Below are 26,273 nucleotides of genomic sequence, written 5' to 3' on the forward strand. Positions count from 1 at the left end.
AAATCCTGGAGCAGTCGCAGGGCTACTTCAACTTCAACACGGAGTCGGAGTAGCACGGCTTTCCCGTCACTCAGTGCAGCGGTAGCCATTTGACGGTTCTCAAGTTCAAGTTGCGCAAAGCACGGTTTCCCTGCACAAGGACTGGAGCAGGACGCACCAGGACAGTTGTGGCATCACAAGTACTACTCTTACTTTTGTCGGCTGCCACTACCGATATGAAACCTGTTAAGCTTTCTTTCTTCTGTTATTTATCGCTATTTCTTGTTTTGCATATCCGTCCACATTTTCCGTTCAGAGAGCTTGAACTGCGTGCTTCAAGAAAAATAAACTAATATTTATTGTGTTACTGGCTCAGGTCTCGAGATAGGTATACCAAGACGGGCACACGATTGAGAAAGATATTATGCAGCCCGAGACAATTATTCGCAAATACTGTGGCGTTAACTTTCTTTGCGCCCTGCAGCGCTGTGTTCGAGAGCTTTAGCCGTAATCTTGGGCACCGTTGTAAGCAAATTGGCACCTGAAGTATTCTAGTTGAACTAGTCAGACTGTCCGACTGGTTTAACTGGAATACTTCAGCTGTCCGCCTGGAACAATAAAGTTTGTCTATCTTTCTCGTGATGTAAAAAAAAATGGAAATGTAGTTTCGAGTGTATTTTACCCCACAGGTAAGTTAGCGCCCAGCAAAAAGTAGTAATTATTGTGGTGCCCGCTACACGAGAACTAGGCAAATGTTCGCGCTATGTTCACCACACTGTGACCGGATACGGACTCGACAAAAGCTCGAGCGATATCGCTTCCCCAGACACAGGAACAGTCGTCGAAAGGGTTGCCTAGGTCGACACTGCTTTAGCGGCCGCAGACCAATGAATACTGACTCGTCGTTACTTCGACTTCGATGTATTGTGAAGTATTGATTTGCGGGTTATACTTAAGCTCTTGTTCATAGCTGGGCGCGGCATACGCAAAACATCCTGTGGACATCGCCTCTCGTCGCTTGCGACCGTGACACCGACAGAGCGCCGAAGGCGTACTGCAACTGCATAACCACTGCGACTGCATAACTGCGTACTGCATAACCTTATGTTATGTTTGCCCCAGTGACTCGGTTCAACCACTGACAAAAAAAAAAAATGCCACTTTGCTATTGCTAACTCTGTGTCAGCCGTCACGATTATATCGGCCGCGACGATAATTAAACTTGGCTCAATCACGTGAAAAAAACCGTTATATTAAGCTACCCGATTATTCAGCGATGCACTATAAGTCTCACCAACCTACGACAAATCAACGGCAAAAGACACCACAACAGCGAATTCGATGAACCGGACAACACCGATTTCTGTTCTAGACGAAAACACAGGTCTGTGGTGTTGGCTGCTCAGGGTGACAGTCGAACGATGTGCCGAACTCGGAGCCGTTCATGGCCAGGTTGCACCGTCGTCGGCCGTCGGGCTCTGCACAGTAGTGGCTGCAGTAGCTGACGTAGAAAGTCTGCGAGGCCGTGAGTGACTCGAGCGACTTGAGCCGCAGGGGTCGCTTGTTCGGGTTCCCCTCCGAGCTGAGCTCCATGGCGGCCAACGCCACATCGAGGGTGAAGAGGTCGGCGACCCAGCGGCGCTCGGCGACAGACCCGGCAACGTCCAACCTGCGCGTACACCCACCACGGTATAGCTTAGGGGTCGTAACGTTTTGCTGCCGAGGTTACGGGTTCGATTCCGCAGCCGCGGCGGGGGCACTTCGCTGAGGACCTTAGTGTTCGCTGATCAAGCCTTAGGATGCCAAGCGTGCTGTTGGTCACATTTTACGTTTACCCAATTGGTATTTTCCTACAAAGCCTGTCGATTTGGACATCTTGCCCTAAAACCCCTGTTCATTTATTTTCATAGGCTCGAGCCCGTTACACCCGCCGTGGTTGCTCAGTGGCTATGGTGTTCGGCTGCTGAGCACGAGGTCGCGGAATCGAATCCCGGCCACGGCGGCCGTATATCGATGGGGGCGAAATGCGAAAACAGCCGTGTACTTAGATTCAAATGCACGTTAAAGAACCCCAGGTGGTTGAAATTTCCGGAGTCCTCCACTACGGCGTGCCTCAAAAGCAGAAAAGTGATTTTGGCACGTAAAACCCCATAATTTAATTTTTTTCGAGCCCGTTATGCTGTTCAGTAGGAACGGCATTTTCCCTCAATGTCATTTGGATTTAACTCGCAACAAGCCAATAAAATTAGTTTGAAACTGTGGCGAAATTTATAAAGACAAAATGAAAAAAAAATACTCTTGCACTTGGATTTAGGCGCACGGTAAAAAAACCTCAGGGAGTCGAAATTAATCTAAAGTCCTCCACTACAGCGTGCCTCGTAATAGGATCGTGAGTTTTACACGCCAAATCACAGAATTAAATTAACCTTACATACGATGACGTCACCTTAATCAAATGAAATAAAAACAATTCACAAAAATAGTCGCACTAATGCTACACTGGGCTGATTCCTGCCGTGCTACAACTCGGTAATCAGAGATTCGGAGCCCTCTTGAGAGCGGAATCGGAGAGAGGATGCACTGGCCGAACCACTTCTCTACCATCAAATCAAACTTCAGGCAGCGGAAAAGAACAAGGTTGAATGCCTCATAAGACAATCGTACAAGGCAGCCCTTCATCTCCCTAAGTATACATCAACAGAAAGGCTGCTAATGTTAGGCATACACAACACGCTTCCCGAGCTAGTTGAGGCGCACAGAATCGCACAGTACGAGAGGCTAACAAAAACACCCACGGGAAGACACATTCTAAGGACCTTGGATATCAGCCAAGAATGCATAGGGACGGATGCCGTGCAAATGCCTAGAGACATACACAAGTATCTGAGAATAGATCCAATCCCGAAAAACATGCATCCCGAACACCACGAAGAAAGGAGGAAGGCGAGAGTCAAAGCCCTCCATAGGCAATATTCAAACTATAAGGAGGCAGTCTGTACGGACGTTGCAGAGCTCTGTGATCACGATGCCTTTTCGATAGGCGTCATGGGCATGGACCTAAAACCAATCTCAGCCGCCTCTGTGCGAAGCAAAAAGGCACACGAGGTGGAGGAAGCAGCCATCGCCTTAGCCATTATAAGGACTAAAGCCAACACAATTTTTAGCGACTCGAAAACAGCCGTTAGAAATTTTGCAAAAGGAAGGGTCCACAAACCCGCCAAACAAATACTAAAACCGCAAAATTTCAACGCCAGACCCATTAGAATCATATGGGTTCCAGCCCACGCGTCGCATCCTGGGAACGAGGCGGCCCACAACTTAGCCCGAGGTTTCGTCAACCGGGCAGTGGGCGAGCCGGTCCTGAGGTCGGCCAGAGAGACTTTGACCACCTACCACGAGATCACATTACAGAAACAACAGAAAGACGCTCCCGCCGCCGGAAAAAAGCCTTAATAAACATCAACAAGTGACCTGGCGGAAGCTACAAACTAACACCTTCCCCAACCCCTATATATACTCCAAGGCCTACCCAGGAGTCTACACCCCCGAATGTAAGCTCTGCGGGGTCACAAAGACAGATTTAAAACACATTTTATTCGATTGCGACAATCTAAAACCGAAAAGAGAATGGCATCTCTCTAACGAGCAAGAGTGGGAGGATGCGGTGTCCAGCTCGGACCCAGCGGTTCAACTGCAGGCCGTCAGCTGGGCTTTGGAAGTCGCCGACAGACAGGGCCTCACTACCATAACAGGTGGCACTAGAGGAACTGATCGGACGGCCACCTCACGCACCCTGGCAGCCCACTAAAGTTAACAAAGTAGATTCTGTTGACGAAATAAAGTTGTTACCACCACCACCTACCATCAAAGTTGCTCATACCTTGTATTTCATTCTTTACAAAGTTATTCCTCGGAATTTTGAGAACGGCAGCCCACAAATGTAATGAAAAAAAAAAAAAACCGACAGCGCATGTCCTTTATTTTAGCACTTCTCAGACTGAAATATTAAAAGTGCTCAACAATAAGAGCAGATCGACCCATGCAAGAGGCCGCGTTTCTACCAGAAAGCTCGCCTTCGTGCATAGCGTTCGAAGCCAGCGTTTCAAGGTAAATGTTACGGTTACATAAGCTGCATTTGCCGGGAAGCATGAAAAGCAGTAAGGGGCCTTTGAACGTTATCGCGTTCCACTCTTAACGGCGAAGCTTGAGCGAGCTCCAAACTTCTTGACGCGGCCCAAGATTTCGTTGCAGTTTTTTCTTCGACAGCTGCTGACCTGCAGGGGCTTTCTCCCGGCTTGCCCGGCTGCCACCACGAGGTGTCGCGGCCTGCTGCGTCCAGCGCGCGTCGACGCAGGTCCACTGAACGCAGTGCCTGCCTGGCAAAGTTGAACCCGAGGCCTGCGTACGTCATGACGGCCGATCCACCGTGCCGGTATGACGGCGGGAACAGGGCGGTCAGGCTGAGGCGAAGCTCGTTCAATGCGTATAGGTAGAGTACGCTTCCCGAGGGCCAGCGATACCTGTCAGAGATGGCGTGGGAATATTTATTCGAGCGTATAAGAGGGACCAAAAAGCTTAAACTTGAGCACGAAGGGGTAGGTTACAAATATGCGGATATGCAAATTTTACGATAGCACGTGGCTTCAGGAAAGTCCACTAATTGTCGCTCTGAAGACAAACTGAACGCAAAGAGGTGGGTGCGACGAATGGTAATACTTAAAAATGGATTTTGCATGTGGCCCCGCGGCAGTGAATTATTTGTGTTGGTGGTGCCAGACTTGGAGGCACTATAAACAGAAAACGGCACTTCGCATTTATTGGCGAATATATAGATAAATGTGGAGTGTAGAGGTTTCAATGGTGCATCTTTGAGTGAACCACACGACTGAAAATTAAAAGACTAAATCTTTCACAATAAACTTTAAGGTACACCTTGTGGGTACCTGCTCATTAAACGAGAACTTTAAAGGATACACATAGTTGAACATCCTTAATTCAAGCAATAATCAGAGATCTTCACCTGGACATCATTAGGCTGTCATAATACGGGGTGGCCAGCGTCGCCCTCAGGGCCTTCCTGGACTCGAGCCACGTCTCGAAGAAATTCTTGGCAGCCCTGGAGAAGTTCGCGTATATCGTGCCTCCTTGCAAGTCAGGCTCGGGCGGCCACAGTTGTCGCGACGAAGCCAGCGAGTAGATCTTGCTCTGTGCTTCCGTCTTCGTCGATTTTGTGATTCTCGGCGAGCCCCGCAGGGATCTGAGCAGGGCAAGCGCCATCCAGCTGAGCGCGGCGTTCACGCCTTGCCTTTCGTACGGGCTGAACGCGCTCCTGTAGAGGGAAATCGCCTGTGCAATCCCGAACGACTCCTGCACCACAACGAAGCACTGAATGTACTCCGAGAGGCCTTCGGTACTCGACGACAGGAAGTCGAAGTCGGTGTTCACGATCCAGGCGTACGAGTAAGCGAACGTCCACCCAACGACGTTAAGGATTCTGGACGTCGGCATCGAGTCTACCAGGCCACCGATCTTCGCAAATCGCGGCTCGTTCATTATAAGCAGCTTCGCGTCGGTGGAAATGTTGACGGCGCTGTTCAAGTGTTTGTTCAAAAGTCTCGCCCACTCGGCCGAAGACGCACCGTTGCCGAAGACGGCGGTGACGTAGCTCAGCGGGACGAGGTCGTCGAACGGTTCGTCTTCGTCGTCTCCGCCAAGCAGGACCTTCCTGAAGGCTGCTTCGTCGCGGCGCAGTTCTTGGAGCGCCACGCCATCCAGGGTGACTCGGCCACTGCTCAGAAACCCGGACAATTTCCTAGCGACGTCGTCGTAAGCCGCGTCGTCGAGCTTCTCCAATTGCTCCACGAGAAGCGCGGGAACGTCGCCGCGTTCGCCGATGATTACGACGGGGGCGACGTCGTGCGCCAAAGCTGACGACACGGTGACGTCGAACCACAGGGCCACCCTCCAGTTGACGGCGAGGTCCAACAGAACGTCGAGCACGTCAGATGGCACGGCGCTCTGGCCGGAAGTAACCGCGGAAAGCGGCCACGGTATTCGCCGGTTGCGCATAAACGCCCCGAAGTTCTCGTCCTTCGAGCTTCTGCCCCTATCTAGGCATTGCCTAAGAGCAGTGAAGGTCATGGATGCCACAGGAGGAATCGTCTCACCGGCGAGCAGGGCCTGCGCGCAAAAAAGAAAAGAAGCAGAGCTTGCGGTCAAAGCGCGCCGAGACGAAAAAGATAGATAGCGTATATACTCTCTCGCACTCTGAAGTTGTCAATAAACGAACACCGAAAGCGTCGATGGCAGTGCTTTGCGCAATCCTAACTTCTGTGGGATAACGAGCTGTGCTAGATGGCTCAGGTTCATAAAACGCGTTCTCATAGCAGACTGACCAAAAGACAGAATCGCTCGTGTGTCAACTAGTGGACTACAGGAAGGACATATGAGTCATATAGGTAAAAAAAAAGGTCACTGGTAAATGAAAATATCCGGAAAATGCAGTGCAGATATTTTATACTGTGGGCTGTCAGAATACAGTCTAGATATTTCATTTCATGGTTTTCTTGTGCATTGAGGAAACAGATATAATAGTCACACAGATAAAGCCCCTCGATATGTGCAGTAGATATCGTAAATCTTCAAATCTATTGTGTATACCGTAGAAAAACACGTGTTGCTGCAATATCTCTTAATGAACATTTTCTATTTATTTTCTGAAAAAGAACAAGGCTAGTCGATATTCTAGCAGTTCCTTTGTCATTCTTGTCCCTGTACGCTTTATTATTCGTCCTGCTAGGCTAGATAAATATGCTCAAACTTCTTACGGATTTTTCTGGGTCTATAATCGCTTGAAATTCGTGTATTTTCATCTAGCAACAGACTTGTTTCATCGTAAATGCGACTGCATTCCATGTAATTATAGGAACTATCGAAATGATGTTAAATTCTAGAGTAGTTGTTGCATATTGAAAAGAAAAGGAGTGCAAGGACTCCCTTAGTTCTAAGAGTGTAAACGCTAGTGTTGGTCGGAAGAATAAGCTAGTGGACGCTTACTCACAGCCACTCACCAGCACTGATATGTGCACTCACTCGAAACGGCACTGACTCGCGTTCTTACACACGCCCATGGCACTGATGCTTACCGGCACACACTCACTCGCGTTAATACACGCGTCAAGTCATACTAACGTACATTAACTCATTCTGAAACTACCCTCGCGCTCCCTCACACTCACTCTTGCGCACATTCACGACCGCTCACATTCAACAGCATTCTCTCCCGTTCGTATACAGCTCCACTCACACCCCTTGTCGCTCATACTCGCAAATCATGACTGAGATGAGCATGAGTAGGTACAGATGAGTGTGCCCATGAGTGACTACGATGAGCTACGAGCGTTAGGCCTTCCACTCAGACTCGCCTGTGGATCGCCGAGGGCGGGCATGACATCTCGCCTGTAGGTGTGGGTCAGCTTGTCCCTGCTTCCAGACGTCCACTCGCCACCGCGGCCGCAGACGTGCGCGTAAAAGTCGACGCAAGGGTCCGCGGACTCGTCCAAGGTTGCCAGAATCGCCCGCGCGTGCTCAACGCAGTCTTCGGTGTCGCAGACGTCGGGGGCCGTGTGCATCGGGCTCTGCACGTGGTGCACTGCCAGTACGGACAGCACGACCACAGCCAGGGCCGCCACGCCGAGCGCAGCGCCCAGCAGAGGTCGCGACGCGGCGCCCTCTTTGTAGTGACGCTGGTACGCCTTCGGAGCACTGGCGCTCGGCTGACTCTGCTCGCACGGCGATGGAACGAACCAGAAAAAAAGGCGGTGCAGCGGTTAATCCTTTCCAGTCTTTGGAATATAATTGCAATAGAAGCTGTGATAGAGCACGTCCAGAAAGTAACCTGTCCTGTTCTCTCTCGTTACTCGGTTAGAAATGCGGGACGTGAGGCCCTGGATTAGTGAAAGAATCGAATAGCCCGTAAAGCAATGCGGTTATCAATTAAGAGTTCGTATGTATATATATATATATATATATATATATATATATATATATATATATATATATATATATATATATTGTAAGTTAGTTTAATTAACAAGGCAGAACGTTACACGATATACAGGCAGGCCTATCGATCAAACGTCGGGCACCCAGCGCGAGCTCTGTTCTCGAGTGAGGCGTTGACGATGCGCCTGAAGCCCACGCCTGTCTTCTTCGCTACAACTTCTCCCCCGGAGAAGGGGGCGCCATCCTGGCGACTCAAGGGGCGGAGAGGACGACCGGGTCGCAGTAAGGTTTGAGTGGCTGCACGTGCACCGTCTGACTTCCACGGAGGCGTGAGTGGCTCGACAAGGTAAATGACAGGAGATGTCCGTTGCACGACGCAGTAGGGACCGCCGTACTTGGCTAGGAGTTTAGAAGAAAGGCCGGGGTTGGCGGAAGGTATCCAGAGCCAGACTAATGAGTCCGGCTGATATGAGCTGGTGGGTCGGTCGTCATCAAGACGGTCGTCATCGCTCAGATGGTTCCATCTGAACAGGAGACACGGAACCTCAGCGGGACAGGGTCAAGCAACCGCAGATAAACACAAAGTTGGTCAGGTGGTTAGGTTCTTCTGAGGTCGAAGCTTCACCCCTCAATTCATTCACCGAAGGTACAGAAAAACTTACAGCGCTGTCGGTGAAACTATGCAGAGACCTCAAAGACGGCGAGGTCGGGATTATGTGGCCTTGAGAGACACTGGTCTATCGACGCTCGGCAAATGATGGGCTTGCGTGGGTCAGCAGCCGGCTCGTCATGACCGCAATTCTGCGACAAGTAAGCCCGTGTTGCTACGAGGACTTCGCCATATTTCTTTTATAAAGGAGTAGTTCATCATATTGTCGATTCATCCACTTATTAGTTTGCATTAGTGTACTCTTAATTTGATCGCTTCATGATTCGTGTTCCTTTTGCGGTCATTTCGCTCATGCCAGCAGCCCACAAATCCATATTCATAGACATTTTAACCGGTAGTAAACCAGCTACAAAGCTACAGGACAGAAAATAGGGCAAAGGCCGAGGCACCCGCATTTCAGTAAGAGTGTGATGCAAGAACGCTCGTGTACATAGATGTAGTGCATATAAAAGACCCTCGCTACATATGAAAAGTTTCCACCTATTAGGGCTTATCTTGTTCGCAAAAATCTATCTTGAGTACCATCTCTTTGAAGCGGCGCTCCTGGTACTTGGAGGACATGGAATGCATGCGCGTTACCAGCTTGACATTGCATTCTTGAAAGGAAAGTAGCGATCGCAGAGTTTTCAGAAAGGAAACGCAAGGAAGACGGATGACGATTATTGTTTGGGATCAAGGTACGCGCCAAACTGTGTAATATTTTCTTAAAGCGCAGGTGGTCCAATTTAATAGGGAGTCACCGACTACGGCGGGCGTCATAATCAGATCGTGTTCTGGCCCGTAAAAAAACTCAGATTATTATTTTTTTATAGATTGGGTGGCGTTGTATAGATTCGCTGTTGTGCGCCTCGCAAGAGATTAAACCGAGACGGCAAACACGGCGCTGAACTTGCAAGTAAAAGTTTATTACGAGATAAAAAAAGATAACGTAGTTGGAACCATCATTTTGCTTTGAATCGTCGTCGATTTCACCTTGTCGACATCAAAGCAGGTGTTTCTAGTCTTACCTTCTGTTTACTCATTGGCGCTGATTATCTGTTTTGTAATCATGCGATGATCTCAGTGTGCGGGAGTATTTTTCTTTTTATTTCGCAATAAACGGGAACCAGTAAGTGAAGGGGTACAATAATAATAATACCAGCGCCGTTGTCCCTCAACTTTCCCTCCAGAAAGAAAAATACAGGGGAATGTCCTGATGAAAAATTCAAAAGGCCAGTACGCCCATCCAAAATTGCAAGCCAGCATCCATCAAAGCCGTTAGGGTGGCAACGTAAGCAAAACTGAACACGTGCTTTGATCGCAACTTGCTACACTGGCACCACATATTATGACACAGGTTCTCAGTAGAAAAGTGATTACAATCGAGTTCGAAGGAACTTACGACCGTGGCGTCATCTGTGGGAATAGCCTTGAGGGGTGAGTGAGGCGCTGGCTTGGTGGGGACGACCACGCCCAAGGATATGCTACGGTCTATCAAGGCACGCTGGCTGAGAGGCTCGCGAGGGTCAACGTACGGCATCTCGGCGATGTCCTCTATTCCCTGAAGCGTTCCTTCTATGGCACCCAGAATGTCCTTCTGCAGAAAGGAAAGAATAATCTACATAGCAACTGAAATTACTTTTTTCGTTTGTTAGATTGAGCCCTCGAGAATGTTAACTCTGGTCACTGTTTGCAGTTGTACAAGTACGCGATCAATGACCGACCCTGTGCGTGGTCGAACACAAGAGTGTGCTAATTTCAGACGTCGAGGGACACACAGAGACGACACGGGTCCTAAGGTTTTCCATGGCCCCTAAAGCTTATTTCAGTGTTTGATCATGTGTCTACCTGACAAACAAATCATCCCTGCGGAACACCAGCCCTTTTAATTACAGCGTAGAAATACATAGACGTATAATTTTCTCGATGGTTATAGAAATTTCGCAGTAGAAGCCAACGCTCATCTTTAGTCTGCTCTACATTTAAGTACAACTCCCGAGTGGCGCTGTGACAATTTGAATCCCGATAATGGTCAATATTAACCCGGAGGCCTGCCATTTCACTACAGCGTCTCTCAGAAGCCTGGTGTTCATTTCACACTTCAAACCCCACAATTGATTTCCGATATTATATTGGAATCTGTGATGCCAAACGGTGGAACGGAGTTGACGCTTGGGCTTGAAATTCAAAGGGGAACACTTTGCGCTTCGTGTTTCTGGCTTGCAACCAATCATTTCCTCCAGGTAAATAAAATATTTCTTTACAAAGAGTGTTTCATTAGTATCAACTAAGTGGCTCTACTTTAGTATGAGAGTCATGCTGTCTCGAACGTGAAGAAATCAGGGAGGCGGCGCAGTCTTCCTCCAGTGTGCAACAATGCTTGGGTCTCCATAGTTATACGACAGAGAACCGTGCCGTAATTGGAACATGCCACTGTAACTTGACGCTAGCGCTGTACCACAAAAAACTAACAATCGGCATCGAAAGGTTGATATTATTCTTATCGCCAGGAGAGTACTTAGATCGTGCTAGAAGATAACAACCTTTGCTACGGGTGAAATTACTCATTGCTTTGGCCTCGCATAACCTGATCCCTCTTAGTTGCCGAAAAATTTTATCTCAACCAAGCTCACCGCAACCTCCGCCGGATTCTGCGCATCCTCGATTATATTTTTACATGACACTCGTTAGGTTAGACTGATACACTGTCGATTACCTGCTTTACGAATAGCATGACCTGCCTGATACCACTTGTCCAAGTGGAATGAATCACCCAATCATTTTTGATATTTTGGTCAACACGGCTAATTTTTCTGTATTATATTCCCACCATTTTGCCAACCAACAATCGTTGCGTGATCCCTAGCGTTGTTTGAAACGCTCTTGTTATCCTTAAGTTTCGGTTACTGATGGCTTGCGATGTCACAATACTGTCACAAGTGTCACAATACTGTCATACAAGTGTATTGTTTTACACTTTGCCGGAGAGCGTTTTTCACCACATAGTAATTGAGTGATTGCTAGGCGCAAAACGCGCCTATTGCATAATAATTTTTTTACAGTATTGTCACTGATTCTATATAGTTACCGAAAGAGTCTTGTCTGATCCGATGGTGCGAGACGTGAGTAGTGTCCTGCACTCTCGAACGTGCGTTTGCATAAGTGATCTTATACACCTTCGAATGAACAGCGGTTCGAGTAAAAATAGTGGACGTACTCGGCACGTTAGATTCGATGACGTACGACTGCGGCCACCGCTATCATAGTGATTAGAGTGTTCTCTTTTAGGGTTAAGGTTTAATCAAGAGTTATGTTCTTCATTCAAGCAGAATATGGAAACAGGGTAGTGTGAAAATGGTGATTAAATTTCGCGTTTTGTTTCCGTTCTCACTATTTTATTATGATTCGTCGGGATGAAGCAGGGTTATTTTGGTGACACTGACTCCGGAGATGGTCCTGAGCGGAGAGTGGGCCGCGGGCTTGGTCGGTATCACGACGCCCGAGGAGACGCTACGGTCGATCGATGCTCGCTTGCTGAGCGGCTCCCTGGGGTCGACGGGCAAATCCTCGGCAATGTCTACACCGGCAGCGTCATTCTATAAACAGACAAGAAAATGTGCACCGATTTGAACATTATAGTTGCGAACTTTGGATAGAACAGGATAGACGGGGATTATTTTTTATGGCAGTAACGAGACTGATAGCTTGACGTGTTACCAGGCAGTGTAGTCGATTCGTGACAAGGCGAACAAGAAGATCGGACCAACGAAGTGTTGTTAACAAGTATTAGACATTTCGGCTTCCGCACGGAAGCCTCGCACATAGACACTAACGGTTAAAAACGGCGAATTGCATTAACTAATTAATTTAGAATACTATAAGCGTGTACGGGCTGTTACAGGTTGAGATATGCATATATAATAGAGTAAAATCTGTCCCCGATGAAAACAACAAACATCACGAGAGAAAAACAATAATAAATACAACTAACGAAAGTTGTACCACTGAAAGCTTGCGGGCCTAGGCTATTCTATTCAGCTATAGTGTTAAAGAGTAAGTGAATAATTATACACATCAACTCGTTCAACTCGTTGCTAGCGCGCTAAGACACGGTTGGCACCGATTCGGAGGCCTATTGACATTGGAACAAGAGAAAGCGTGCTCGAGTAAAACGTTCTGCTGCACCCAGAGCAATCGGAGCAATCACATGATCGGAACTCCATCGAATCTCGGCCACGCTCCCACCTTGAAAAGGGAGAACGCGTCCGGGTGCACTGAGCTCGAGCAAGGCACTCTGAATGACCAAGGCGAATGTGTTTCGGGCACTGTATTCCGACCATTCGAATGCAAACTACCCCGCGAGAGTGCTCGAGAGCGACCAGTCGAATGTACCGTAAGTACGTTTTAGTGCCCGACCATATATAGGCATCTTCATGTACAGTATGCAGGCAGAAGGTTGCCATCGTTGCAATTCAGCGTTTTTTGTAACCATCGCTAGCTGAGCCACCAGCTGAATCACGAGCCATCGCCAGCTGTAAATCGGCACAATGACACTCTGTCGCCTGTATACCCGTGATGCCTAAGTCCTGTACTAAGATATATTTGCACTCGTCATTCCGAGGAGTCAGTTATTCGCGAACGAGGCTTTCGTGTGGAAGACAAAACGTCTAAAACTCAGAAGGGTGAATGGAACGCGAGTACAAGCTAAAACGAGCTTGACTGGCCCACGGCCGCAGCATACACAATAACAAGAGGGCAGGCGTGCGTAGCTAGTAATGGTAACGTGGTGTAATGTAAAACAACATACGGAAGAAAAAAGTGGACAACATTATAAAGGACACCATATTATGATCGATGCACTAACTCGCCCGACATAGTACCCCGCATGTGTTCAAACTTGCAATGCTAACAATAAAGGGTGTCGCGTGGAAATAAGAAAGCTGTTATATCATTTAATAAAAAAAGAGCAATATATACTGTAACACAGAAGAGCCCGTAGACGTATTTTATGCATTCGGAACAGAAGCAGAATTTATCGCTTGAATAAAAATAAAACAACGAGTGCGCACACATTATTACTTAACATTATCTTAGGCAGTGCATTACTGTAGCAAATACAGCCAATAACAAAAAGAAATTCAAAGAGAGATTTCGCAAGTTGTTGCAGAAGCATGTTGATATATGTTGTTGCAGACGCTTTGGCAGTTGAGATTTCATTCTCTAGGTTGTTGAGTGCATTTCATTAGTATTTTCCAGTGAACTTAACGTATTCTACTTTAGCATTTAGTAGTGTAATCAAGCGTGACGTTCCAGTATCAGGACAGACATTAATTATAAAGCAAAAGGAAACAATTTACGAGCATGCCAAAACACTCACTCAGTCAATATCAGGTTGGAAACACTACAGTGAAAATAAATTTTTGGATACCCCGCAGTTACGAAAGTGTAATACTATAGAAAGTTAGGCCAGTTGTAGGGAAGGGGGAGGTCTTATTTTAACAGCACGACGTGCAACACACAAAGACGAAGGAGGCAATGGAACAATGGCTGACTCGCAACTATGTTTTACTCAGCCAAAATAAGCTAACCCACATAAAGTAACAAAATTATGCATTAAAAGCAACAAGTCTCTCCACCAGTACCCTTTACAAAACGAGTTATCAAAGTGCGCCCGTTCCTTTTCACCTTAGCGTTCCATGAATATTGTTGAAGTTTGACTTAAATCTGTAAGGAGCTTTGATAAAACATGTTGGAAGATACACAGTTGGGTGTTTACTCTCGGTGTCAGAATGTCTTCATGTGTAGCGGGTTTTATACTTCGTGCACTGATGCCTTTGCTTAAGCTGAATAAAGGTTAAGGCGAACAGAGGCTAGCACTTACAGACACGACAATGCATGCAACATGCGTATAATAATTTTTCTTAATTGACAAAACCTAATCAGCATGCCCTTAGCCTAACATTAGTGCACCGGCCTGTCTGGCCTTTGTATACTGGGCCCCAAGGAAGCGAAAAGGCGTACATAACATTACCTTTGTATGATATAAACTCATGAACATGCTTGACCTCACATAGAACAGCGGTATTTACACACCTAACATTCGCTCGCTTTTCTACGACCGGGAAAATCACCCTCAATGTGCTCTTAAAGTTGCAGAAGTTAGTGAGGGCGTTGAAAAACGTAAGAGTAACGTAGTGGCCATGCCTTACGCACATAAACTGCTACATGGCCTTAAAAATGTAGCGGGTTAGTACGGGGTAGCAGGATTTTCTCCGCTCCTGGCAAGCTCAATTAACCACCTGTAGTCTCAACAAAGAAAGAAAGAAAGAAAGAAAGAAAGAAAGAAAGAAAGAAAGAAAGGAAGAAAGAAAGAAAGAAAGAAAGAAAGAAAGAAAGAAAGAAAGAAAAGCTGAGAAAATGCAGACATTTTGGGCAAGTTGCTTCATACTTGGTGGCAACGCAGCGTAACCTGGACGAAAGCAGCGGGGCAAAAAGACATGCTAGACCGGCTCTAGTCCTGTGTTCTTTTTTTATTCGGCTCACGCTAGCCTGTCTTTCCTTTCTGTCGTATCGTTCGGCATAGCTTAACTAGAACGACAGAAAGCTGAGCTAGTTGCTAGGGATTCATTATGCCAAAAAGAGGTGAGGCGTGCAGACAGGACACAAGAGTAGAGAAGTGGTTTTTTGCATAATGAATCCTTACCAACTAGCTCAGCTTTCTGTCGTTATAAGCTTCATTTCTAGTACTCTGAGCCTTTTCCATGTTCCCCTACGGCGTTCGTGCTATCCACTTCTCTACTCTTGTGTCCTGTCTACACGCCTCACCTCTTTTTTGCATAATGAATAGCTTAACTAGTCTTCACTACGATCCAAAATTACAACTAGCCCGATAGCATGGTCTTAAAACAGCGCTGCTCCGATATATTATGTGCTATACCGGAGTACTACGACCCAACGGTCAACAAGAAGCAGAATGGTCGACAGTTGGGCGAGTTGATTCCTGGAGTTGAAGTGCCCAGAAGGACACACAGTGAAGAGCTTATTGTGTCTCGATATCAGTGCGCGTCTCTTCGCGCCTTCGATACAATCAACACACAAGGGACAGACCGGCGATTTCGGTATAGCGTTGAAGAAATTTCAGGTGGTGCTCACATAGCCGACATCAGTAGCGGGCTCGGTCCTGATGGGTGAGTGAGGCGCCGGCTTGGTGGGGACGACCTCGCCGCGAGAGATGTTCTGGTCTATCGAGGCCCGTTTACTCATGGGCTCGCGAGGGTCGACGCACAGCGACTCCGCAATGTCTTCGACTCCGCGGAGCACTTGTGCCGTGGCACCAATATCGTCTTTCTGAAAGCAGACAGAATAGTGTGTAGGACATGCACGTGTGGTTTAATGAAGCTAGTTGTACAGAAACCGGCAAAGGTGACGTATACGTGTGAAATGCAATGCTGGTTATTCACCTGAGTGTAGCGTACATAATGCAGCATTCAAGTTTGAATTAAATTTGTAAGGAGCTTTGATAAAACGAGTTGGAAGATACACGGTCGGATGTTTACTTTCGGTGTCGGTATGTCTTAATGTGTAGCGGGTTCATTTCTTTCGTTGTTTTTCAGTATGTCTTACATTCAGTACAGATTTGAAGTGGCTGTATGGGTGCTTTCTAAATACGCTAGATATGAAGCAATTGATGTTCGCATAGCTGGCGTTTCTGTAGAGAGTTCTTGCATGGAGTCAACTTTCTGCAAGCTTGACAAAACACAATTAAGAACCGAAAATTCCTAATGCGTTCGCAGTACGCTTTTCACGATCCTGTAAGTACAAATAGTGTCGTGAAACTAAATGTCCACTGGACAGAATTAATCGGTGCCTAAAAGAGTTCAATGCGATATGGATTGTTTTTGCTTAGAAGTGGGACGTCCAGACAGTGGCTGGTTCCATGCTCCACTTCTTTAGTTAGCAGTCAGGACGAGGATTTTGAAAACTACCACGCTCCTTTGCGGGGACTTCACAGGGGTTCCATCTTCATAAATATCTTACAGTCAGGTCAACGACAACTTTAACTTCCATCTAACGAAATTCTCGCTCTACTTTTTCTTTTTTAGTTGGCGAATCACATTCTGTACTTTCCTCGAAAAATGTTCAGCTCTCAGTGCCTTCCTCGCGTTCTTCAAAAGCAGTACACAAAAATGAAGGCGAAAAGGAAGTCTGCACAGTATCAAAATTTCTACTGTTGTCTCTGCTGCCTCGACACTTTTTGCCTTGGAGTGTCTCTGTCTGCCTAGTATACCAGAGCAGCCCATACCTCAAGGAGGTACAATGCGAGCATTGTAGCAATTATTGTGAGTGAAACTCAAAACATTGGCCACAGCGGCAGAGCGTAGTCGCCACCGTGTCTCCGGGAGGTGCTAATCATCGAGCCAGATGCGTTAATCCACTTTGGGAAATTGCGCAACCTTCATACTGGCTGTGCAAGACCACTAGATACGCAGTTAGAAAATTCATGCTGCTAGAAAATTTGCGTATTGGAGCCGGACGCGGAGCATGCCCCTTTCAATGGTACCCTTTCCGGCGCCCGCTTTTGACTCAAGCAAAAACGCAAAAAAGGCACGCTGAACACTATTCCTGCGAGAAGGCGTCAGCCAATTACGTTCGCCCATTTCGACGACGGCACTCGCTAATACGAATCACACTCTCTTGGGAACTAGGTCTTCGAGCTCAAAGGCACAGAGGGCAGCTAATGCTGTTTTGTTGATGGAAGAGCTGGTACCTAGTTTTCAGGTGGTAACTGAATATAGGTGCTGCGTAAATAGTTGCTCTGCAGTCACACTCGCCGTGGTTGCTTAGTGGCTTTGGTGTTGCGCTTCTAAGTACGAGGTCGCGCGATCAAATCCTGGCGACAGCTGCCGAATTTCGATGAGGGGGAAATTCAAGAAATAAGGCATCCGTCTATTTAGATTTAGGTGCATGCCAAAAATCCAAGGTGGTCAAAATTAATCTCGAGTCCTCCACTATGCCATGCCTGATTATCAGATCGTGGTTTCGGCACGTAATAAAGAACTCCACAATTTATTTTATGCAGTCGCGGTATAATTGCGCAATAACAATAACTGAGGGAGACGACTGATGTGTTCGTTCCCCGCAATTAGATGTGCACTCACATTTGTGTCGATAGCTTGGGTAATGGCCTCGATAGGAGGGTGAGGCGGGTGCTCCGTAGGGATGACCACGCCGAGAGACACGCTCTTGTCTATCAAGGCACGCTTGCTCAGGGGCTCGCGGGGGTCGACTTGTGGCTGCTCGGCAATGAGCTCTGTTGCCTGAGGAGAGTCCTTCTTGGCCCTCAGGGCATCTTCCTGGCCATGGGAAGAAAATCATCAAACGACATCATTTTGCGGGAACGGCGCTATTGATCAGTCCAAAGAGACAGGGATGCTACAAAACATCGGTAACATCAAAAATTGAGCTATAGCAGCTTCTGCGTTATTGAATATGTATAACAGCACTATACTTTATTTTTTCTCAGTTATGTGCAGTCAGGTTTGTGAATATGGAAATAAAATCAGTCGTAACATTGCTGCGATATTAACAGTGCCAATCAACAGTGCAGTTGTTAACACCACAGTTAACAAAAGAGTATGGGGTATGCCAAACAAGTCTCACCACTTGCATATTGTCATTTGGGTGTGCTTTATTGTACCCATTGATTGGAATTTGCAGGTTGGGCTTGTTCCTAGGTAATCATTATGTACCTGGCGAAGGGGGAGGATGGAGCTTGAGGAACAAACGGATGACACTCGAACATGTCAGGCCTTTGTTTGTGCCTTGAGCCTGTGCGAGTTCTGACGATGCACTGCTAAGGAAGAGTTTCCAGGTTCACTCTCGGTAGTGGACAATGTATTTAGATGCCGGCGAAGAGCAAGAACCATCGTGTACTGAAATCTAGCTGGCACGTTCGAGAACCCCAGTTAGTCAAAATTATTCTGGAGTCCCTCGCTAAGGCGTGTCTCACAATCAGATCGTGGTTTTGGACTGTGAAATTTTTTTGTATAAGTTCTCTTACAGTTTTTTTATGTTACAGATTTCACAAGAGCGAGGACGTGCGCGTGACGCGTGGACTGAGTTCTGGTGGGTGTGTTCGTAGCAGTGAGACGTGAATACCGCTGGGGCTGGTGGGTTTCAAGCCGCAGGGTGGCGGCCTGGAACGAAACGTAAGCTTCAGCAGCTTTGCATGGTCTCTATATCATCGTTGAGGATGACATGGTGCTTAGCAAAGTCTGATGACGCGCGCCTGCTCAAGCTTTCTCGTCGTACTATTCTTCCACTGTACAAATGAGATGGGAAAGATGGAGCCTTCGAGTGGCCAACAGCGGGCTGAAAAGAGGTGCCTTACTAAACCTGGAGCAGACGTTTGGACAAAACGACTTTGTCCGGAAAACAATTGCGCAAATTGTTACCCTGACGAACTCAAGCCGTCTTGTCGAAACGCTGGACCCAAGCTGAGGCTTCTCACGTAACCCCATATTTATTGCTCCATTTGTGTCATAATGACTACCTTGACTTGGAGACAGTGGATTCGTTCGGCTAACACAGGACTGGAGTTTACTGCCTGCTTAATGAGATACCTGGGCCTGTATTAACAAAAAGTTCTTAGGCAAGAATTTTCGATGATGATGATGTGTGGAGTTTTATGGCGCAAGGGCCAGGTGTGGCCAAAGAGCGCCATGTCTGTGGTAATGAGTTTGCGGTGTAATTATGATTGCTATGAAGTTGGTGTGAGGTGGCTGTAAAGAGGCCTTAAAATATACGCTCTAAAGTGCGTAAAATCTGTATGATAAAATTATGGCGATGACGTATGACTTGTACTATGAAAATTTAGATGCATATAAAAAGAATGATACGATAGGTAAAATATATCCCGATTATAAGAAATGCCAGAGCACTACTGCCTCCTTAGAGCCCTTGAAGCACAAGGGCCTGGAGGCATGTGCTCAAGAATTTTTCGCAAGAAAGAAAAATCAACGAATTCTGACGGTGGCTACATCTTTAGTGCAGACGGCTGGCGAATGGCAAAGAGCACTTGCGAAACAGAAGTTTTTTCCGGATTCACTCCTGTGTGTGTGCTGCATGAACTGGGTAGAAAAAATAAACTTCAGGGCACAAATGCCTAAGAATTCTGTAAGGAGCACAACGGCCAGATACTCACAACATTTGCAGCATCATAGGAAGCCACGTCGTACAAGGAGCGGACTGGTGTCTCGGTGCGAACCACTTCGCCCTTGGATATGTGCTGGTCTAGCGATGCTCGCCTTGGCAATGGTTCACGCGGGTCCAGACGCGGCGCGTCTTCGGCGCTGTCCTTGACGGCTTCCTTTGAATCCTTCTGCGGCGATGGCTGAAGGAAAGTGTTCGGCCTTTAATGAAAGTCAGAAAAGACATACCAGGGCTGCTCATTGACAGCGGCGGGATGAGCATGAAGGTGCTCCCTGCCGAGGTGGCTGCATTGCGATGGGGGCGGAATGTAAAAACGCTACGGGCATGCATAGAATTAGGCACTCGTTAAAGAAGTCCACATGGTCACATTTAACCCCCAGCCTCTCACTATGGCATATTTTTGCACAAGACAGGGTACACTACAGCAAAGCCTAATCAGGGACTGTTGGCAAGCGTAGCCACTGGTATATCCTAAGCATAATACATTTCACAGAGGTGCATTTCACAGAGGTAAGCGGTGCTCCATGCCAAACATGAGAATGTGGCCTAAATAACTGTAATTTTGATAAACAGTGCTTGATATAAAGCTTCCAACAACGTGACGCCAACGTTTGCCCCGATTCAAGCAAAATCTACAACAGCCGAAAAATTGCGACTGTATCCTAGAGCTTGGAGCTGAAATTAGGTGTAGTGTTCCTGTGTGTTTTAATAACAGTTGGCGCTACCATCCAACATAAGAAAAATATAACCAACTTATCTAAGGTGGTGCGATGTTCGCCGTTATTTCTGTAGAGAGTGCCGATTACCTAGAGAAATGTGAAAATGGGTCTATTGATGAGGCTTAACTGTTTAAATATACAGACCTTGACATCCTATTTGTGCTGTGTAACATGAGGTGCATATAAATAGCCTGAAATTCTTATTAAGAACCACATTAGGCAAACAAAGTGAAGCCAAGGAAAGTACATGAGGAAATTAACTTTGTTTTGACTGAAATGTAGCCTTTTACAGCCTTGATGCCATGCGATAGCGCAAAATGGCTTGTTGACCTGCTCCTAAATGTGTGTTATACGTGACGGCTGCAGTTATAAATTAAATTATGGGGTTTTACGTGCCAAAACCACTTTCTGATTATGAGGCACGCCGTAGTGGAGGACTCCGGAAATTTCGACCACCTGGGGTTCTTTAACGTGCACCTAAATCTAAGTACACGGGTGTTTTCGCATTTCGCCCCCATCGAAATGCGGCCGCCGTGGCCGGGATTCGATCCCGCGACCTCGTGCTCAGCAGCCCAACACCATAGCCACTGAGCAACCACGGCGGGTGGCTGCAGTTAAATGAATGTTTTACGTCGCTGGTATGGCCGTAAGTGGCACTAACTTACACTGTCAGGATATCGATCGAGCGATTAATGTTAGAGCAGCAGGCTTTACTTTAGCTTTAGGTCTTACGGACGGTAGGATAACGAGCGAAACGACTATGTAAATAGTAAAGTAAGGCTGCAATGTGGGTGATACAAAGGAAGAAATATAAAGGAAGAGGTACAAAGGAAGGGAGTATAAAGTAAGGCAGTATAAAGGCATTCAAAGATAGTTGCATTAGAAATTCTTATAGGTAGGCTTGGTGACATAAGTCACGGCTCTGTTTTAAACGAGATACTCAAATCATCGTCGTCGTTGTCATCATTATAATCATAAGCATCATCAGGATGATAATCATCATCATGGATAATCTTGTATACATATACTCATGCTATATAGTGTACTAGAATGAGGGAGTGGGTCCAGCTGACGCCATGGTAAATGCCGAGACTCGAGAGTGACGCAAACACGCTGAAATTGCGGCGGCGCTGCCATCGCCTCATCCTGAAGCTCCTGCTGTTTCGGCTGCGCCCATTGGCTAAGGCGGTCTCGCGAACCGGGTCCCTGTCGTCTGCTCGACGCACCGTCATTCTTGCATCACTTGAGTTGCTTGCGTCGCCATTTATCCACTTCCTTTACAACACGTTGGTGGGGAGTAAAATCACTGTTTCCCCCACCGAGTAGCGCAAGTCCAAGTAGTAGTGAAACGCCTGCCGAAGTTCCATGCAGCTGCGTTAGGGTCTCAAACGTGACACGCCTCCCATCTGCACACGGGGCCGCTTATACGCGCATGTACTGGTGAAGGCAACGGTGGCGCCACCAACATTTCAATAAAAAACGTTTCAGTGGGGAGCCCACGCTGAACCAACGCTCCCTGTGTAGTACACTCTAGTAATACCCAGAAAAATTGGCGGGAGTACGGTTACCCGGTGGCCTAGCGGTGAACAACCGCTCAATCAATGTTGAAGGGTTTCAATGATAAAGGACTGCCTCTCCTATGCTCATATCTTCGTTGTTTGTTCGTTTCAGGTGGCCGTAACTAACAAAACAACTTAAGCCCGTTCAAGCCGTCTTTATTCTTACCACTCCCTGTATACCTGCTTCATGCATCACTGGCAATCGATAGAAAATCGCCAACTAGGCGTCCCATTTAGGTTTGTACCATGCCGTACATGATCTGCTTCTAAACCTCTGTACTGCCCAGTGTTCTCACCTTGAAGGAAAAAACCAGTCAAAAAACACAAAGGACAAGAGGAGAGGTTCACACCACAACGACTGGTCGTTGTGGTGTGAACCTCTCCTCTTGTCCTTTGTGTTTTTTGACTGGTTTTTTCCTTCACGTATGTACCACCAGCCCAGATTTCAACCGTTCTCACCTTGTCCGGCATCTGGGTTTCCTCAGACAACGGGGGCGGCGGTTTTTGGCATACAGCTGCCTCCTTTCTTGCGCCATAAATTTGAGACTGACTCGTCGAGCTCTCTTCGAGCGTGGACGTGTGCCTCCGGGTCGCGTCCATCGAGCAGTGGTCCGAGACGCCTTTGAGACTTCTGGTAGAAGGGCTGCCTGGGGTGACAACCTCGTGGTCGCGTTCCGAACCCTCTTTCTTCAGCCTTGGGTCCATTCTCGTTTTAAGTCCCCAGTGTGGTGCACCTAAGATTTCCAGAAGCCGTCTCGATCTTCCAGTTCCCTGCGATTAGGTTGGGATTGCTGAGTAGAACATAAATAGGATCGCTTTGGCGCAAACAATGAAGGGCATACGGGAACAAGGGGAGCGCCATTTACGTGGTGGAGATTACTCGCCAAGCGCTCACTGGGAGCAGTGTTGCTAGGTCTAGTTTTACTTTTATAGGGAAAAATATGACCATTAAATACACAGCTGGAATTTTAGCAAATGTTAGTACCTCTTCAAAGTGGGGCAACGTCTAAGTAGCCTAAATCCTCGCCGTAATATCACGAATGCATTTGCGTACGCCGTAGACCCTTTCTAGACTAATTCAAGAGAACCAGCGATGTACTGCCACAATATGCAACAGTGCTGCGCATACATAGAAGGTGAGTGCAGGACCCACGCTCTAAAGTAGCTGCAAAAATTTACAAGTGGCAAGAATCTAAAACAGTGTCTAGCTACGCGCTGTCGATCAATGACAATACAGTCTCGAAATATCAACTAAATATAAGGAGACCTAATTGTATCACTTAGACGTTTCTTTAATGTGTTTTAAAACAAGTGTAACATAAGAACCTTTATAAGCCCCAAGTTCGATAAATACCAAACATCTCTCATTGACATCACTTAAGGAACACGTTTTTTTTTTCCCCGCAGAGGAACCCCTTTGACGGGATTGGTGTGAAAATGGCCGCCGTTAGCACGCCAGCGCCGTGGGATATTAAATAATCTCTTAAATTATGCTTCAATATTCCAACGACAGTGCCCCGCTCCGGCACCAAGGTTATAGGCGCCATCACCACATCTGAGCTGCCTGGTTATAAAACGTTCCGTTTCGTCGTCCGGCTACGTGGCAACATGTAATTATGAAATGCCCCACCTGTTTTGTGCCACAGGTCAAACGAGAATAAAAAAAGAAGAATGAGCCGTTCACAGACGCATATTTATCAGACCTACGGGAAAAGTTGGTGGATTCTAAGGTAATAACTTCAGTGTTGGTTTAGCAGAGTTGCAAAAATGATTTGTAGCACCCGCTATTTGATGATGCTGGCACTGCGATGAAATTACTGTTCAAACAACTCTCCCGGCACGTTGCGCGAAATCAAAGCCTTCTGTCTCCGGTAAGTACTTCTGTCATCTTCTCGCTCATCCAGTGCCTGTTGCGCTGTTTCCAATATGTAAACTAACCAACTAGCCGAAGCCAACACCTCGTTGAATTTTATCACCTGGTTTCTTTTTTTTGTACGAAATATTGTACCCTATAAAACAGTGCTTTGGCAATTTACGGGTTTTTCATCCAAGAGGTTCGTGAACTAGCAGTAAGATCTCTGCATCACGCTCTCAAAATTGCAGCTCCGTCGGTACAATGACACCATCAAACATACTCGGCCAACGCATCAACTCTGTTACCTTCGTCGCCACAAACAGCTGCAGCTTAGACACCAACACGAAGACACCAGGCAACGTAGACTCTGGCGTTGAGCTAAGGCATTAATGTGTTGTCGCAGATGCCTCAGAAATGAAAAACAACATCGCAGCTCAGCCATCACTATAGCTCCCCTGGGCCCATATTCACAAAATGTTCTTGCGCTTTAGTTGTTCGCAAAAGCATATCCTAGCCAATCCTGATGCTGGCCATATTATTAGAAGAGACCGCCGCTGATGGCGAAGACCACTTCCGAACGAAAATCTGTTAACTCGGGCCCTGGTTCCTTGTCGTGATTCACGGAGAACGTTAATGCCAGGATCAGCTAGAATTCTGGTCAGAAGAGGCGCGTTGGCAGCTTATAGCCCGTTGCTATAGCATGCCGGAGATGGCAGAAAGATAGCGAATCTGTCGCAGCATGCTACATTTCGTGATATGCGAGGTGATCGATTAAAGGAACTCTAAAGATAAATACTGAATCAGTTTGCACCGATAAATTAATCTTACAAATCTCTCTTTCCGTTATTTTTGGGGAAAGCCGTTTATAACTGGAAGAAAATATGAAGGCCAAACTTGGCGAAACACCAGCAATGCTACCGATAAATAATTACCATAGCCATGAAATACTTTAGTGATAAAACTTTAGCGATAAACCATTAACTAGGTTCGAGAAGATGCCATCAAGATTGATGACGTCACAGCTAACTAGAGCGGAACTTCAAGAGCGAAAAGGCGACCCGAGAAGGCATGGCCACCACCCGTCTGTCATTCTTGCGTCGTCTCTGGCCTCACAATGTGTTCTGTCACGGCAACAGTAACTTTTTTTTTTTTTTGCATTGTAGGAACCTAATTTACTAATACAGCCATACTACTTAGTGTTCTTTTAAGGAAAATAATGCGTGCGAAAATAAAACTAGAGTACTATGAGGCCAATGAAAGCAAGACACCACACGCTGGTGCCCTTCAGGCTGCCACATAGAATAGTTCGTGTGCCAGCGAAGTTGCTACCGCTACAACGTTCCCTACTGCGTCTGGCGACACACCACTGTCTTGATCCACGAAATCGCCACGCGTTTTTATATACCTACTCCGCTGTGACTCGCAGCGCCCACTGGCTCGTACCGTTCGCGTCGTTCGGTTAATGGCCAGCCTTGTGGAGCGTTCTTGGCAGTGGCGTAGTGCCGTGATGCTGAAGCAGACACAAAAGCATTACTTCAGCCAATACCCGACAAAGACGACGTGACAGCTCTGCGACATTTTGGCTGTTCTGACGTCTATGCAGCTTATTTTGCTTTTCACATACATTTAGGCACACAGTGTTGTGCAACACTATTTCTGGTTCTACAACTAAGGCATCGCACCCACAGTCCCCAGCGCGCTTACCTTCGGCAAGACCTTCGAGCGGACCCGTAAGCTGACCAGTCAGTCGGTGGAGGCGGCGGGCACAACTGCACAGCCCGAGCTCCGACGGCACTTTGAGAGGGTTTGTACGCCTACGAAAGCAGCACTTTGTCGTCCGGATGTCTTCCTTTTGTGGCCTTGTAGTCTAGTTCTGACGTGTCAAAGCAGACGCTAAGCTGTCGCCTATTTAGCTCGAACGAGAGAAAGAAGGTGTGATCTCGCGGCTCGCGCCGCAAGCGATCTTCTTTTCTTTTCCTTCCTGATGATGATGATTTCCAACTATGGCGCATACACTAAGGAAGAAAAAACCGACCAGGGAACGAGTGGCAGAGGCAAAATGTTCTAATGATATCTCGTTTCGAACAATATATTCCTTAACAGCGAGAATAAAAACTTTTTCGCGTAATTGAGAATCATGAAACAAATGTAGATTTTATTGTATTTTTAGTTCATCTCAACCTTGTCCTATCTTCTTGGGACATCCATTGATTAAATTTTCACTAGTATATTGGACACCCACTAAAGTGATGGGATACATCATAATAGTGCATACGCTATTATGACGGGTCACCTCA

General features: G+C 46.9%; 2 protein-coding genes across 2 annotated transcripts; both read right to left on the minus strand.

Moving 5' to 3' along the window:
* Positions 1 to 313: 313 nt before the first annotated feature.
* Positions 314 to 6,148, minus strand: LOC126525583 (uncharacterized). Its single transcript, XM_050173513.2, has 3 exons — positions 5,000 to 6,148; positions 4,254 to 4,499; positions 314 to 1,648 (listed from the first exon to the last, which is right to left on the minus strand). Exons 1-3 carry the CDS (start codon positions 6,118 to 6,120, stop codon positions 1,348 to 1,350), a joined length of 1,668 nt encoding a protein of 555 aa, XP_050029470.1. The 5' UTR covers positions 6,121 to 6,148; the 3' UTR covers positions 314 to 1,347.
* A 5,875-nt stretch (positions 6,149 to 12,023) lies between these two features.
* On the minus strand, positions 12,024 to 26,001 carry LOC126526008 (uncharacterized). Its single transcript, XM_055067620.2, has 6 exons — positions 25,681 to 26,001; positions 22,581 to 22,892; positions 19,836 to 20,024; positions 17,791 to 17,985; positions 15,785 to 15,979; positions 12,024 to 12,228 (listed from the first exon to the last, which is right to left on the minus strand). The coding sequence occupies exons 2-6, from the start codon at positions 22,824 to 22,826 to the stop codon at positions 12,031 to 12,033; spliced, it is 1,023 nt and encodes a 340-aa protein (XP_054923595.1). The 5' UTR covers positions 22,827 to 22,892; positions 25,681 to 26,001; the 3' UTR covers positions 12,024 to 12,030.
* Positions 26,002 to 26,273: the final 272 nt, after the last annotated feature.

The sequence above is a fragment of the Dermacentor andersoni genome, chromosome 8, assembly GCF_023375885.2.
Source record: "Dermacentor andersoni chromosome 8, qqDerAnde1_hic_scaffold, whole genome shotgun sequence".
Taxonomy (NCBI): domain Eukaryota; kingdom Metazoa; phylum Arthropoda; class Arachnida; order Ixodida; family Ixodidae; genus Dermacentor; species Dermacentor andersoni.

Coding starts and splice junctions, on each gene's coding strand:
- LOC126526008 (XM_055067620.2), bottom strand. CDS start 22,826: ATGGACCCAAGGCTGAAGAAAGAGGGTTCGGAACGCGACCACGAGGTT. Junction 20,025..22,580: donor AAACCCAGATGCCGGACAAG/GTGAGAACGGTT, acceptor ACTTTCCTTCAG/CCATCGCCGCAGAAGGATTC. Junction 15,980..17,790: donor CCCAAGCTATCGACACAAAT/GTGAGTGCACAT, acceptor GTCTGCTTTCAG/AAAGACGATATTGGTGCCAC.
- LOC126525583 (XM_050173513.2), bottom strand. CDS start 6,120: ATGACCTTCACTGCTCTTAGGCAATGCCTAGATAGGGGCAGAAGCTCG. Junction 4,500..4,999: donor GACAGCCTAATGATGTCCAG/GTGAAGATCTCT, acceptor CATCTCTGACAG/GTATCGCTGGCCCTCGGGAA. Junction 1,649..4,253: donor CCGGGAGAAAGCCCCTGCAG/GTCAGCAGCTGT, acceptor GTGTACGCGCAG/GTTGGACGTTGCCGGGTCTG.